The 15,475-nt window shown below is 35.6% G+C and overlaps 1 protein-coding gene and 1 non-coding gene across 2 annotated transcripts; one reads left to right on the top strand and one right to left on the bottom strand.

The window, feature by feature from the left end:
- Positions 1–8,789: 8,789 nt before the first annotated feature.
- Positions 8,790–9,533, bottom strand: LOC139859656 (uncharacterized). Its single transcript, XM_071848436.1, has 2 exons — positions 8,918–9,533; positions 8,790–8,875 (listed from the first exon to the last, which is right to left on the bottom strand). The coding sequence occupies exons 1-2, from the start codon at positions 9,531–9,533 to the stop codon at positions 8,790–8,792; spliced, it is 702 nt and encodes a 233-aa protein (XP_071704537.1).
- Positions 9,534–10,484: 951 nt separating this feature from the next.
- On the top strand, positions 10,485–10,591 carry LOC139860839 (small nucleolar RNA R71). The gene has a single exon (XR_011763455.1). It is a non-coding gene; the product is annotated as a small nucleolar RNA R71 (small nucleolar RNA).
- The last annotated feature ends 4,884 nt before the right edge of the window (positions 10,592–15,475 follow it).

Genomic DNA, 15,475 nt, shown 5'->3' on the forward strand with positions numbered 1-15,475 from the left:
ATAAGCACACACTTTACACACTTTAACTTTTTGGCACTGCTTTCGGGGATTGCGGTAAAAAAAGATATACTGAATTTATTTTTGGTTTATCGATGTTTCTTGACGGGTGGTGTCAAAGAATCCATAGGTGGTAGGTTGCTGGATTGACTGATTTAAAGGGTCCTGCCTACTAATTATTGTTGCCTGGCCATCACGAATTAAAAGATTATTAGATCGAAAGTTTATTTGATTAATTATTGTTAGCGATAAAATTTGTTATTATAAATATTATATATTATCACAAATTAAATAATCAATTAACCTTATTTATTTCTATAAAATCTTTAAATCTCAATTTCTCGTTCCATACCAATCCCTCTCATTCCAAATCACTTCATTAAATATAAATCAGATTAAGGGTTAAATACTTAATTCTCATAAATATTCTCCCAAGAGCTAAACAAGTAAAATTACCATTATTCTAAATATATTTCTTTTATTGTCATAGAATATATGACCACTCAATCTAAGAAACCTTTCCTAGAGAGAAAACTGTCTGATCCTGAAAAATTAGTGTCAATAGCTAATCAAAGAACTAAAGAATCTTTTGTAAGGAAATTACATTTTGAGGAAGGAGAACCTTCTTTCCGACCTCCGTCTCCTCCAACTCCTGATTCTAATCGTTTGGGAACTCTTTTTGATTTAGTACTCGTTTCCAAATTGTAAGACAATTTAAGAAAACAACATGTATCTATCCCAAAAAGAAAAGTTTATATGGGACTGTAGACTCACCTTGAGTGCTCAACAAGTAGTGTAGTAACCACAAGTAAAGAGAACGATTACAACCGTATAAAGCAACCTAGATACATATATAGCTTATCACATAAGTCTATTCCAAATAGTAGCTGATTCATAGTATTAGTAATCCTATTGCTCAGACCGACTCGATTATGTAGTAACAGTCAACACATAGCCAACAAGTACATATAGTTCAATTTACATACAACAGTTTCTGCTTGCGCACCAGTTTTAGAACATTTATCATTTATAATAGAAAAATGCCAAACAAATAAGGCCATCGGAAGATGATCTCAAACATCTCAAAGTTTAAGTGGTAAAATGGGCTAAACTTTTGGTTTAGCCAATTTGTACAGTTTTGCACCGAAAGTCTGATGTTCTAATTTGGATAGATTCTAGACATAGCGTTTTACGACCCATGTAGCACATAATACATAAGGTTTTACATGTTGATATACAAATGTAATTTTCTTATTAACATCCAAATATTAACATATCAGAAGGTCAAGTCTCAAAACAACTATATCATGTTATGTCATTCTATGTGCACTAGGGACAGATTCGGTCCCATTTAGGTGGTCATTTTTGAATGCATATATCTCAACATCTAAGAAGATTTAGGATGCAATATCTACATGAAAAGTCAAGTAATCATCATATACTTTTCAAATTCCAAAAGCATATGTTCCAGAAATCAAAGCATTTAATCATAGAAGTCTATTTAAAGTTACAAACGATAAACGTTGTCACAAATAATCAATTGAGTATAAAATGAGTTTAAAAATCTAATTCAAGTTATATCTTAGTCTAAATTGTGTAATTTTTCAATATCTATCAGATGGTAATCAACTCATGTTCCATATCATAACACAATTCACCTAGATTTCAGCATCATGCAATAAACAAGTTGTAAATTCAACTAGTCATAACGGTAGCATAACATAACAATGATCCATGATTCTTGACCCTAAAATTAATAATTTTTCGAGAGCTATTCAAATATGGAATAATATTTAATAATTTATAAGTCCAAGTTTTTGTTGAGTCAAGTTTCAAAATCAGAATTTAACATAAACATAGCAATCGAGCAATTTAACTAATACAATCAAGCATAAACACGTAGACTTGAGAAATAGAAACTAATGACATATGTAATCATAAAAAATATGAACTTTAAAAATTAGGGTTACGTGTTTTATACCTCAAACAATCAAATTGCTTATACCAATGTGTAGAGGAAGATGCAAGCAACAACTTTGATCAAAGAAATAAGTGTTAATTTTTAGTAATTGATGGTGATGTGTGTGTATGTGTGTATCATTCATGGAGAGGAATGAGAAGAAGAAAAAGTTAGCTACCCTAGTTATGAGGAATAAGATTGCAGTTTACCTATTTTAATTAATTTCCATTAGGGCCTAATAACACAACTAGCAACATGGACTATTTTAAAAAAAGCCAAAAATAAGGGGTGTGGGATGGGGGTAAGCCGAATGGCCCATGGGGTGTCATCCCGGGCTCATTTTGCTTGCTAGCTCATAATGTGTGGCTCGTTTCTAGTTGCCGTTAACCGAAACCGAATTTCTGGAATGTTAACCGGACGTTTAAACAAATCCACAAGGTTTATATTATTAAAACAAGTAATAAATTAATTATATTTTTCTAAATTAATAATTATTAAATTAATTATTAATATTTACTCCGAGTGTTTCGTTAATTCGAAAAACAACTTTTGCGGTTATCAAACCCGTATCGTTTTATTCATATTTCAATATCCGAAATAAGTTAATCAAGTAATGTCTAATTATATTAATTATCGTAACCCTCCCAGGATTAAGTATGCATTATTATGCTAAACACATAAAATTCAAGTAGTCACCGATAAGATTCACTAACAGAAAGTTGCATAGAAGTAACAAAAAAAGTTGGGTTGTTACATTACCTACCCGTTAATGAAAATTTTGTTCCGAAATTTTAATGCGCGTCCGCTGAAGTCATTTCTTTGGGAAACAGTTGCGGTTACTTCTGTCTCATCTGATCTTCACGTGAACTCTGGTCCTCTACGGGCGTTCCACCGAACTTTCACGATAGGTATGTTTCTCTGCTTTACCACTTGACCTCACGGTCCATGATCTCAACAGGTTCGTCCATAAAATGGAGTTTACTATTGATGCGAATCTCCTCCAAAGGAATTATCAAGTTCTCGTCAGCTAGGCATTTCTTCAGTTTGACACATGAAACGTGTCGTAAATTTTGCTGAGCTCTTGCGAGAGCTTTAGTCGGTAAGCTAGGGGTCCAACCCTTTCAGTTATCTCAAATGGTCCAACATATCTTGGAATTAGTTTACCTCGCTTTTCGAAACGTACCACACCCTTCCAGGGCGATACCTTTAGCATGACTCTGTCGCCAATCTGAAATTCTAGAGGTCGTCTACTGACGTCCACATAGCTCTTTTGACGACTTCGAGTTGTTTTTAACCTCTCTTGAATCTGAACAATTTTCTCTTTAGTTTTGTGTATAATTTCAAGACCTGTCAATTGACTCTCCCCTAGTTCACTCCAGCATACGGGAGATCTACACTTTCTTTCGTACAATGCTTCAAAAGGTATAGCTTTTCTACACTTCCTTCAGTAGATGTTTATCCCATCTGTTTCCAAAATCAATCACACATGATCTCAACATGTCTTCTAAAGTCTGGATGATCTGTTCAATTTGACCATCTGTCTGTGGATGATATGCTGTACTCATGTCGAGACGAGTTCCCATTGCTTGTTGCAATGTCTGCCAAAATTTAGAAGTAACCGGCTGTCACGGTCGGAAATAATGGATACAGGCACACTGTGTCGAGAAATCATTTCCTTTAGATAAATCTGTGCAGGATTTTACATCTTGTCTATTTCTCCGATCAGAAGAAAATGAGCAAATTTATTGAGATGATCTACAACAACCCAAATCGTGTCATAACCTCCTACATTTTTAGGTAGCTTAGTGATGAAATCCATTGTAATACATTCCCGCTTCCATTGGAGAATTTTCGGTTGTGTCAGCATCCCTGACTGTCTTTGGTGTTCAGCCTTGACTTTAGAACATATCAGGCACTTACCAACATAAGTAGCAATGTCGGTCTTCTAATTAGGCCACCAATACAGCGCCTTAAGATCTTGGTACATCTTGTCAGAACCAGGATGAATTGAATTTCTTGATTTGTGCGCCTCATCTAGCGCAAATTCCATTAATCTGCCAAATTTTAGGTACCCAAATTCTATTAGCAAAATAACGAGTTTTGTCTTATTTTATGACTTATTATCTATCTAACCCCTTGATAGATTCAGTAACAATGTTCCCGGGTTTCATGGCTTCAAGTTTCACATCACGTATTTGAGAAGCAAGATTCGAACATACAGTCATATTCACTGCTCTAACCTTGAGAGGCTTAAATTTCTCTTTCCTACTTAAAGCATCAGTTACAATATTCGCCTTACCAGGATGGTAGCGAATTTCACAATCGTAGTCTTTCAACAATTCCACCTAACGTCTCTTCCTCATGTTGAGTTGTTTCCAATAAAAAATGTGTTGCAACCTCTTATGGTCGGTGAAGATTGTACACTTAGTACCATACAAGTAGTGTCTCCATATTTTTAGTGCGAAGATCACATCACCAAGTTCTAGATCATGTGTTGTATATTTTTGCTCGTGAATCTTCAATTGTCTAGAGCCATAAGCAATTACTTTATTTCATTGCATCAACACACAACCAAACCCTTGTTGTGAAGCATCACAATATATCACGAAATCTTCATTTCCCTCAGGTAAATATAGAATTGGAGTAGTAGTCAGTTTCTGCTTCAACATCTGAAATGCAGACTCATGTTGCTCGGTCCATTCATATTTCTTACCCTTGTGAGTCAATGCGATTAACAGTCGGGAAATAGTAGAAAAACCCTCGATAAATCTTCCGTAGTAATCGGCTAGACCAATAAATTGCGGGATCTGTGTTGGCGACTTAGGAGTCTCCCTGTTTCTTACTATCTATATTTTTGCAGGATCAACTTGAATACCATTGACACCTATAATAAAACCCAGAAATTGTACTAAAAGTCACACTTAGAAAACTTCGCGTACAATTGCTCGTCCTTGAGCATATTTAAAACCAAACGTAGATGTTGTTCGTGCTCTTCTCCGTTCCTTGAATACACCAAAATGTCATCAATGAATACGATAACGACTTTATCAAGGTATGGCTTACACACATGGTTCATGAGATCCACCAAATGGCATCACTGTAAACTCATAATGCCCCATAGCGTGTTTTAAACGCCGTTTTAGGTATATCAACATCTTTCACACTCAACTGATGATAACCTGATCTCAGGTCAATCTTTGAGTAGCAGCTGGATCCTTGTAACTGATCAAACAAATCATAGATCCTTGGAAGTGGATATCTACTCTTTATAGTCAACTTGTTCAACTCTCTGTAGTCGATACAAAGTCTCATAGATCCATCCTTCTTTTTCACGAACAAGACCGGAGCTCTATCTCTGAAGTCCATGGCCATGTAGCCCGTCTTCTTGCACTTGTCACAGGTCGGAGCATTACGACCCTGATGTTCCTCACTATGGGGAGCTCTTCGACACAGAATATTATAACATACTAGTTCCAATAATAAACAAGGCTATAATCAAATATACTAGCAACGAGTAGTGATGCATAGTAAGTAGTAGTAAATCGTAGAGATTCTAGTAGTAACAAGTAGTGCTTACTAGTGATGAGTAGTGTTAGTAGTGATAGTAGTGTGAGTAGTAGTAGGTAGTATAAGCAGTGATACGTAGTAGTAGGCAGTAGTAATTATAGTAGTTTCTTTAAACATGTCATCAACTATATAATCCACCATGCAACATATATAACTACAATCACCATCACACAATAATAATCAATGAATAACGGATTATTTATTACTAATAAATCACCAAATAATATTCTAAAAGTAATATCTCCAAAAGAAATATAATCCACACTAGTAGCTCCGTAAAACCACGCTGGAAATAAAATAAAGTAGATAATCATGAGATAGAAAGAAGTCTCAAAGAAATATCAAGAATAAACGCTCCCATCTAAGAACGAGAACGCGGTAAAGGTCTTCAGGGATCGGGTTTCTTGCCAATCACTGCAAGTTGTAGTGCAGCAAGTTAATCTTCGAAAGCTGCAACACGCGACTCCAAACCAGCGATACAATCCTGGTGATATAGAGTCATATAGGGATGTGGGTAGAGGTTCAACAACTTCGCCATGGCATTAATACGAAACAAAAGCGGATTGTCTTCCATCTAAGTAGTTTGGGTCAAATGGGTAATAAAAGTATGAGATGGCCCACCATCAGGAGCCAGAGCAGGAGTAATAGGAGACGTAGCAGATTCACCAGAGTTAGACATCTAACAACAAAAGTCAGTAAACAACATACGTTTAGCATATATAGTTCAAGTAAGCATACAGTCACAGTTTAGGCTCGTAATGTACCCTACGATCATTCACACTAATACAACCTAGTCCTCTGTAACTGGTAGCTCTGATTACAACTATAACACCCCGCAAATTTCCATATGACGGTGTGTTAATCATCAGGTCCCACAGTAACAGTTAAGCCCTCTAAATGAGACGTTTTTGAAAAGTATTTGCATTTATTAATAAAAACGTTTGACTTAAAACATAAGTCTCCACCAGTAACAAAATAATAAAAGTAGCGTAGAAAATAAGTAACAGTAATAAAATAAACAGTTTTAAATACGAATTATAAAAGTAGAGTCTTTAAATAACATGAAGAACTCCAAATATATGACATGCGCCTCTAGTACGGCAGGAGCTAGTCATCTATACCTGAGATAAAACATACAAAACGGGTTAACAAATAATGTTGAGTGAATCTGCAGGTTTAAGTATTTAACAGTGAGTATTAGACCACGAGACTTAGTACATAATATTTGTAGAAGTATATACAATTTAATGAGCACTTGAATATAAAGTTTTGACACCACGAATATTTTAAGAGTATGCGATTTCCTTTAACCTATAGAAGCATACACTTGATCATGTGTATATGTGTACAAAGTAATAAGCACCACAGTAGTAGCGGTGAGGCTGTTAAACCTAACGGATCCGTCCCTATGATTTGAGCTTACGTAAGATATTCAGATATTCAAGCTAAGGGTATTTAATCACACTCATATGTATATTAGTTTAGTACTCGTGTCCAAATTGTAAAATAGTTTAACAAAACAACATGTATCTCATCCCAAAAAGAAAAGTTTATATGGGACTGTAGACTCACCTTGAGTGCTTAACAAGTAGTGTAATAAACACAAGTAAAGAGAACGATTACAACTGTATAAAGCAACCTAGATACATATATAGGTTATCACATAATTCTATTCCAAATAGTAGTTGATTCATAGAATTAGTTATCCTTTTGCTCCATGATTGGTTCCATGATTATTGTCCAATGGGACTCTAACGTGCTCTCGGTCAAGCCAAGACTCCCACGGAATCTAACATCACATTGATGTTGACTGAAAGTAATGTTGGTTAGGAAGATACTACCTCATTTCCAGATATCATCAGTAAGCCATGAATTCGCACACCTCATTCTGTTAATGCATATGTATGCTAACTGTAGTCAGACATAGATGCATTGATTGTTTCGAAGATTATCCATCTGGGATCTGATTAATATACTTATGTAGTTTCATGGTGCCCCCATTGTAGGAGACAGATCCAGATCATGGTTAGAATACATCTGACCACTGGTCCATGTTTGATGCTGAGGCCAAGTGGATTTTTAGCCGATGATATAAATGACTTTTCAAGGTTTTTTTTTTTGCCAACTATACAACTGGTTTAGACGTTAAATACTGACTTAAGTCAGCAAGAAACATCAAATCAAAAGACTTGACATCTTTTAAGGATGGATTGGAGTCATCCTGTGGGTAAGGTGGTTGGCGTACTCCATCTTTGTTAGCAGAAATAGTGCAATCAAGCCTAAAATAAAAGCAGGTTTAGGCATGGTTTCTGACCAAAACCGTCACAATAAAGTACCTGAAACATTTTCAATGTGGAAACTATGATAATATCTCAAAACAAGCTTAATTATATGACATACAACTTGGCTTTTGAGTGTTTTAAAATTTTTAAAAATTTTAAATTTTTTTTTTCTAAATTTAATCACAAACTAAAACACAAAGGCAAGTGTAACAATTCACGAGGATTTATATCTCCCTCGCCACACACATAAGATCATGTAATGCCTTCATTACATGAAATCAGATTAAAAATACAAATTAGAGAGGGCAATAGTGTAAAGGAGATAAAGATACCTAAATTTAGAGCTGAGAATCGCAAAATGGAGTGACAGACGGTTCTGCACTAATTTCCATTCCTCGATAGTTATCACAATGTTAAATCAATTGGTACCTGTAATGTATATAAAAGAAAAGAAACAAAAGAAACGATAAAATTATACAACACTCTACAGTGATACGTTGTGCATGTTTATTAATGAGTCTCGCACCCGACTCAACCTCCCACACAACTAATGCCCGAGTGGTAGGTTTCCTCCATCTTAATTCCACGGGAAACACCACTAGATAACCAACACTAATAGTTAATAAAAACCATATGTTAAAAAACTTTGACTCCTCGCACAACTCTTTCAACTTTCCCATATACTTTTTAGTAATTTAGAAATAAACGTTCGCGAAGGTTCTCATCTTTCTCAGTGACCGCAGTACGCACCCAGTTATACAACTTCTTCATAGACTTAGTAAGGGTAACGTCATCGGGTGGAATACCTATAGGCTCATTTTGAACTCCCCCACATTTAGTCACTTTTACATCCTTACTATCTCCACTCAATTACTTAATGGTCACAACACCAGAGGTAGCATGGGTGGTCTCTATGGGTTTGGGTGTAGGGTGCACGATATTCCTAGTCTAAAATTTCAACTGTTACCCCGATCTCTAAGAGTTTATTTCCCAACTTTAACTTCAATAAGTGCACTAGCAGTTGCAAGAAATGGTCTACCCAAAATAAGCGCTATAACCTTGCCCTTCTCTAAATCAACAACCACAAAGTCTGCCAGAAATTCTTACTCACCTACTTTAACAACCAAAATGTCCACAATTCCTGCCAGTCTGATAACAGATCTATCAATCAATGTAACACCGGTAGTTGTAGGCTTAAGATCACCTAAATTCAATTGCGAGTACAAAGTACAGTGCATTAAATTAATACTCGCACCTGAGTCAGATAAAGACCTCATCATGTCCAACCCATCTACTTCATAAGGAATAATGAATGGCCCGGGATCACCCAACTTGGATGGCATATCTCTTTTCTTCGTAATTGCATCACATTCTGTTTTAAGAAACGCGGTAGATGCCTGCTCGTGCTCACCCTTCCTTGTTATAAGATCCTTTAAGAATTTCCCATAATTTGGCATACCTGCAAGAACATCAACCAAAGGAACATTCACACAAATATCATTAGTATCATTTAATGATTTACAAATAGGTTCCTCTAATTTCTTAGGCTGGATGGCTTGTGAATACGAAACAGGTGACTTGTACTCCTGAAACTTAGGTGAGGACTTGACATCATCCTCCACCTTTTTCTTAGCTTTCTTCAACCCATCCTTAGCTCTACACCCGAGAGACACGGTAGTCTCCACCTTCTTCATCTCGGCAACACAGTAGAGAATATAATCTGACATATTGGAAAAATCCGAAAACACGGAATCCCCTGACTATTTTTCATCTTCCTCACACCCGATAATATAAAATAGACTAATCTCGGGAGTACGGACACGTATCTCATCCCCCTCAGAACTAGAAATGGCATTTACATGCCAATAGTCGAAAACTGGGGATTCATGTCCTTGGGTGCACTATGAGAAGTATTAGCATTAAGACTCTGGTTTCGGGTCGAAGCATTATTCGGATTAACATGGGTATTAGATGGGAGAGTCCTCAGTGCTCTTTCCGATAAATGTTGGGACATCTGACCTAATTCCCTTTCTAAGTTCTGAATCAAGGCCTGTTAGTTCCGCATTTTTTGCCTCACTAATTCCTCATTCTCTAACGACTTAACCATGTAAACTCTTACTAACTCCTCTAAGCTTGATTTATTTTTAGGTTGGGGTTGGTTTTGTTTTGGGTATTGGTTTTTGATGAAGGGTTGTTGGTAGTTTTGTTGCGATTGATTTCGATTGTAGAATCCCGGTTTTCCACTCATTTGACAACCGAACTACCCCCTTCTTACTGATTTCCCATGTAGTTTACCTGCCCAACCTCACAATCCTATCTTTTATATCAAAATACATCGTAAGATGTGTCCCTTCACACTTCTCACAACCCACTTACATCGCTACCACAGTCTTGTTAAGCTTCTCAAACTCTCTACTGAAATTTTTCATCTGAATTGATAGAGAAACCAACGTAAAATCACTACCATCATCCTCATCATACATACTAGAAATTGTTTTTCTCAACATAGCATCCCTCTACGGTGTACATTCGAAAGTATGAAAGGCCATGTCCTCTAAAAGCTGATATGCCTGACTCGAAGTCTTATACATGAACACTCCTCCCATAGATGAATCAAAATAACCTTGGTATGCTTGTTAATACCCCTATAGAAGATCTGAACAATTGGTCCTATATCCAACCCGTGTTGTGGACAATTACGCATCATTCTATTAAGTCTCTCCCATGCCTCATATACTGATTCATCATGTTTCTGGGCAAAGGCATTAATCTCAGCTTTAAACTTTCAAACTTTGTCGGATGGGAAGTGTCGAGTGATGAATTGATCATGAAGTTATTCGCAAGTTGTGATGGAATTGGACGGTAAAGATTTTAACCAAGCCCTCGCATCCCCCGTCAATGAATATGGGAATACATTGAGGCTTAACCTCAAACGATGCAGCAGTACTATATGATTTTGAGAATGTGAGGTGGCAAAGCTAGTGCAACTATCTGTCGAATGTTCCACATGGGTTGGTCATTTGGATTAGACATATCTCGTTCCTCAATAATAGTCTCAAAATTAGTAAATTATAAGGGTAATGCTTGAAAACCCTCAATGATTGATTGCTCCTCCTTAACCTTTAAGCGTCCATGATACAATCTCTCAGGTTCATAAATGGTATAACTAAGTCTGAATCGTCATAACGTAGTTTCATGCACTTCCATCTAACCTGCAATCATAACACATCAACCAAACGTGTCTACCCAAACAAAACAAAAATAGAAGCAAATAACTTTTGTAGGAATGGAACTCGTACAAAAGGAGCGAATAACTAAAAGCAGTTAAAATCCTAAACCACACCGCTCCCCGGTAGCGGCGCCAAAAAGTTGATATGTAGAAAGCACACCTATTTTTAATAGGATAAAGCTTATGGTTTAGCTCCACACGAATGAACAACTGGTCTCAATCAAATGTAGCTAGTCAAGCAAGTCCAAGTTCATTCACAGGGAGAAATGCCTTCAATATTTAAATAACAATTAATTATTCTAAAGAAAATGTTGTAATAGTTGGATTTTTAAATTAAACTAAAATGTGAAAGAAAATAAACGAATAACTAGATAGAGAAAGCGGTGTTCACTTATATGATACACAAATAACGTGGATTGTCTTATACGATTATAACTGATTAATTGTCTGATAAATGTATAATTCAATCAACTAACCTCAATCAACTCACATTAATTTCATTCAAAAGACCAAAATGTATTTTGATAAACCAATTAAGAATCAATCTAGATTAAACTCGCGTAAAATCCTAATTATAATCATCACTCAATACAATTACACAATTGTGATGTTAAATTACCAATCAATTACCACCTACACTCGTATGTAAGTGTCTAGATCACTCAGTTTTGAAGCATGAGATATTAGACGATCACAATAATGGTTCTTTTGATCAAACACAATCATATAAATCTTTCAAACATCATAATCTAAAATATAAGACAGTATAACAATTAAAAGAATCACATCTGAGCAAACACTAAGAGTAGCCTAACATGCTTATGGATAAATCAATCAAACAAGTGATAACAATAGAATTCGTACTAAAATCACTATTATAAATGAAAACTAATGTACCAATGATTAACCTATGATCCAACAATCTTCACTCTGATGTTAAAACCTCTTAGAATTGATAAAGAAATGATTTTGAAACCCTAAACTCGCCTCGCCTCCCAAAATATAGAAAAGATAATGACTAAACACCTCGAAATTAGGTTAATCAGCAATTCAGGCATGCCTATCCCTACCTCGCGATCGCGAGGCAGCATGTACACTCTAGCTCGCGTTCACGAGCTGACTATTTCTGGTGGTTCGCGTTCAATTTCCAATATTTTGCATCACGAGATAAGCTCGTAACCAACCTCGTAAAAGCGCGGGAAAATGCCTTTTAGAGCTTGCGAATGGGAGACCTTCAGTATTCGTTTTGGCCTAGAAAAGTCTCAAAAGTATGTATCGATCTCTGACTCGAACCTAAATTAACATTCCTGATATTTTAGCTCTAAAACACATATAAACCATCAAGAACACCTCATATAACCTCTCGATACAAAACCATTAATCATCAACAATTAACATCGGTAAATCTTCAATAAATAGCGCGAAACTAACAAACCAGGATTGATATTGCGATGATAAATATGTAAGATTGAGTAATATCAACAACAAAACAATTTATCATCGTTTTCGAGATATCTCAATCAAAATAACTTCTAACTTGGGGGTATTTTGAATTAAACGAAGAAAAAATACTTCTATTTTCAGTTTTAAATTCTTTTTGCCATACTTGAACCAATAACAAGTATATATAAAGAGTTTCTTAAAACTTTGAGTCTTTTAAAATTTCGAACCCTATTCAATAGTTTATCTTCTACATCCTTTAAAACGCTAAGTCACCCCACCACTAACAATCGTGATGTTTCTTAATGATATATATGTATCCCAACTCTTTAATTAGTTAGCTTTTGCTATGTATGGAATTTAAGTTATCTTCTAACTTCCAAGTAATTAACTTTACAAATCGGTATTTAACGTAGCTAAGTGATTCATTGGGCTCTCTAAGAGAACGCAAGTTTCAAAAGATAAAATTACACGGATAATTTATGTGGCATGTATCAAATTGTTAGGATAGTCAAAAGGATTTTTATGCGAATACTTCTTGTGATTTGTATACATTGAACAGATAGTCCAAATGACTAAAGTCATTAAACTTTTCCACTAAAAGTTTAGAATGTGCAATGCACATGAGGGTATTTTCGAAATTGCCATCATCTTCCTCTTTCTTCTTTCCCATTCCCTTTCTCTACACCAGCAGTACACCTTCACCCATAATCCAAACCCCACTTAGAAAAATTAAATACCCAGAACTCACTTAGACAAATCAATCAAAATTAAGAAGGTAACTTTGACTAAAATTTTGATACACGTGAATTAATATTCAAAACACTAACCTGTTTCAGCCATATCCAACTAAAATACAAAAATTCCTAATTTATTTAAACATAGAATTAATATTCATATTAACTTCCCAAAATAAAAAATCATCAAATTATTCATTATCTTTGTAAGTGCATAAAATATGAATCTATAATTCGAATTTTTTTTTTTTTTGAAAGGCAAGTTGTTGGCATCGAATACTCTCATTTGCCACGCACGCACGCGTTTTCGGGAAGGAAATCCGAACCACATTACAGGGATCCGAACCTTATACCATCCCGAGGGGCAGGCGGTCGGACCTGGGTCCTGTATACGGGTCGGTAAAACCTTCCCATTTAACATAGTCATTTGGTATCGAACATTATTGTGATCGTACATTAAACTTTGAATACTGTTGGTTTACGTTATGAGTTTTTGAAGAAGGACTATATTGGTCGATAGAGTTAAGTCAGTGAAATAGTATAAATCATTGTCACTCGCACGACATTGTGAGTCTGTCGAACGACAGATGCAGTCCAATGTTGGACCGAGTTATAATGTTTGGGTTACGGGTTTCATTATAATATTAGACACTTTGCATAAACACTAGTCGTGTTTTCTACGTTCTTTTCATTCCCAAGAACACCTAACAAGAATAACAACTATAGGCACCGTTCTAATTTCTTGTAGGTTTGATTCTTAGATCCTGAAAGTTAAACTTCATTCTATTGAATTCCACCTTTAGATCGAGTTATAACTTTTGTTGTAAGGTCCAATATCACCAACAAAGTAGTATCAGCACCATGGTTGCTGATACAAGTGCTTTTAATCGAAACTAAAAGAGTTTTTGGGTTTTCTTGAAATGTTTTGCGTTTAGTCAAAAAGGTTAAATTTTTACGTTTAAAAATTGTATTTTTGAGTGTCTTTGTTTTCCTAGGTGTATCCTAGAAGTCCCTGTCATAAAGGTTTAGGTTTTTCCTTCGAAAACGGCAGCCTATGTCGATTTAGGTTCAAAAGCCTAGTTTTTATGCTCTCGCACGACATACTCTGTGAAGAACCTCAATCGTGCGACGGGCACATGTCTATCGCACAACACAAGAGTCTATCGGGAGCCAGACTAGTTCCTTAGGGAGATACAACTTAAATTGACTATCAGGCGATACTAGCTTCCATCGTCCGACAGACATAGGCGACAGACCTTTACTATCGGGCAAGACACCTACTATCAGGCGACACAATTATTTTGTAAATTTGACTGTTTAACTTAGGAAATTGTACGACAGACCGACTATCGTGTGATACATCATGGACTACCGATCGACAGAGAACACGGGAACTCATAATTATAAAACTTAAAATCTCCGGAACTACTGAATATGAAACATTTGATTACACAATATCTATGTCATCTGCTAAGATTCAGAATCTGATGATTGCTAAGAATGAGCCCGGGAGCACGAGTAAGGTTCCAAAGTTGGCTTCCGTCGATGACTATTGCAACTGAATAGTCCAGGAAGAATTTTTCTTAATCGTGTAGACACTCATATGTGGGACATGATTATGATTGGATATCGATTTTTAGAGGGTGAGGGTTGACTTCCCAAGATTGTGGATCTATTGACTGCTATATACTTTCATTTTTGTTCCAATGTAGGCTATATATACTCAGAACAATACCAATGTAGGCTATATACTCTTAAAAGGTGTATCAATTTACACCAACAAAACTTAGAAACATGCTAACATCATCATCTTCATCATATCAACATCATCTTCTAATCAGAGCTTCAAATTACTTGAAAATGATGCCAATAGCCTCGACTGACAGCTTTTGTGAAGTATTAAGATTCAAAATCCACAACGATTTCACAATTCGATGAAGAACATGAGGTTTTCATGAAGAACACCAAAATTGTGTTTTGTTAACATGAGTACAATTTTTGAAAGTATATAGCCTACATTGGTATTTTGGAGTATATAGTCTACATTTAAACAAAAATGAAAGTATATAGCCTATTTATGGAAGAACAAGTTGAAGGTTTTTTTTTTCCATGTCATATTTAAAAGAAAAAAAATCCACATAATCATTTTAACCGGTTTAGCCGGTAACAAGTCATTTTTGTTGACAAGAGTACACTTGAATGTATACAAGATGAAAGTATATTGCCTATTTATAGCTTTAACCCTTAAAAAAATGCCATGAAA

Source organism: Rutidosis leptorrhynchoides, chromosome 7, assembly GCF_046630445.1.
Source record: "Rutidosis leptorrhynchoides isolate AG116_Rl617_1_P2 chromosome 7, CSIRO_AGI_Rlap_v1, whole genome shotgun sequence".
Taxonomy (NCBI): Eukaryota; Viridiplantae; Streptophyta; class Magnoliopsida; order Asterales; family Asteraceae; genus Rutidosis; species Rutidosis leptorrhynchoides.

What these genes read in the sequence shown, in the direction of transcription:
- LOC139859656 (XM_071848436.1), bottom strand. Translation starts at nt 9,533, where the DNA reads ATGTCAGATTATATTCTCTACTGTGTTGCCGAGATGAAGAAGGTGGAG. An exon ending in CATTTTGGTTGTTAAAGTAG is followed by an intron (nt 8,876 to 8,917) that starts GTGAGTAAGAAT and finishes TTGTTGATTTAG; the next exon opens with AGAAGGGCAAGGTTATAGCG.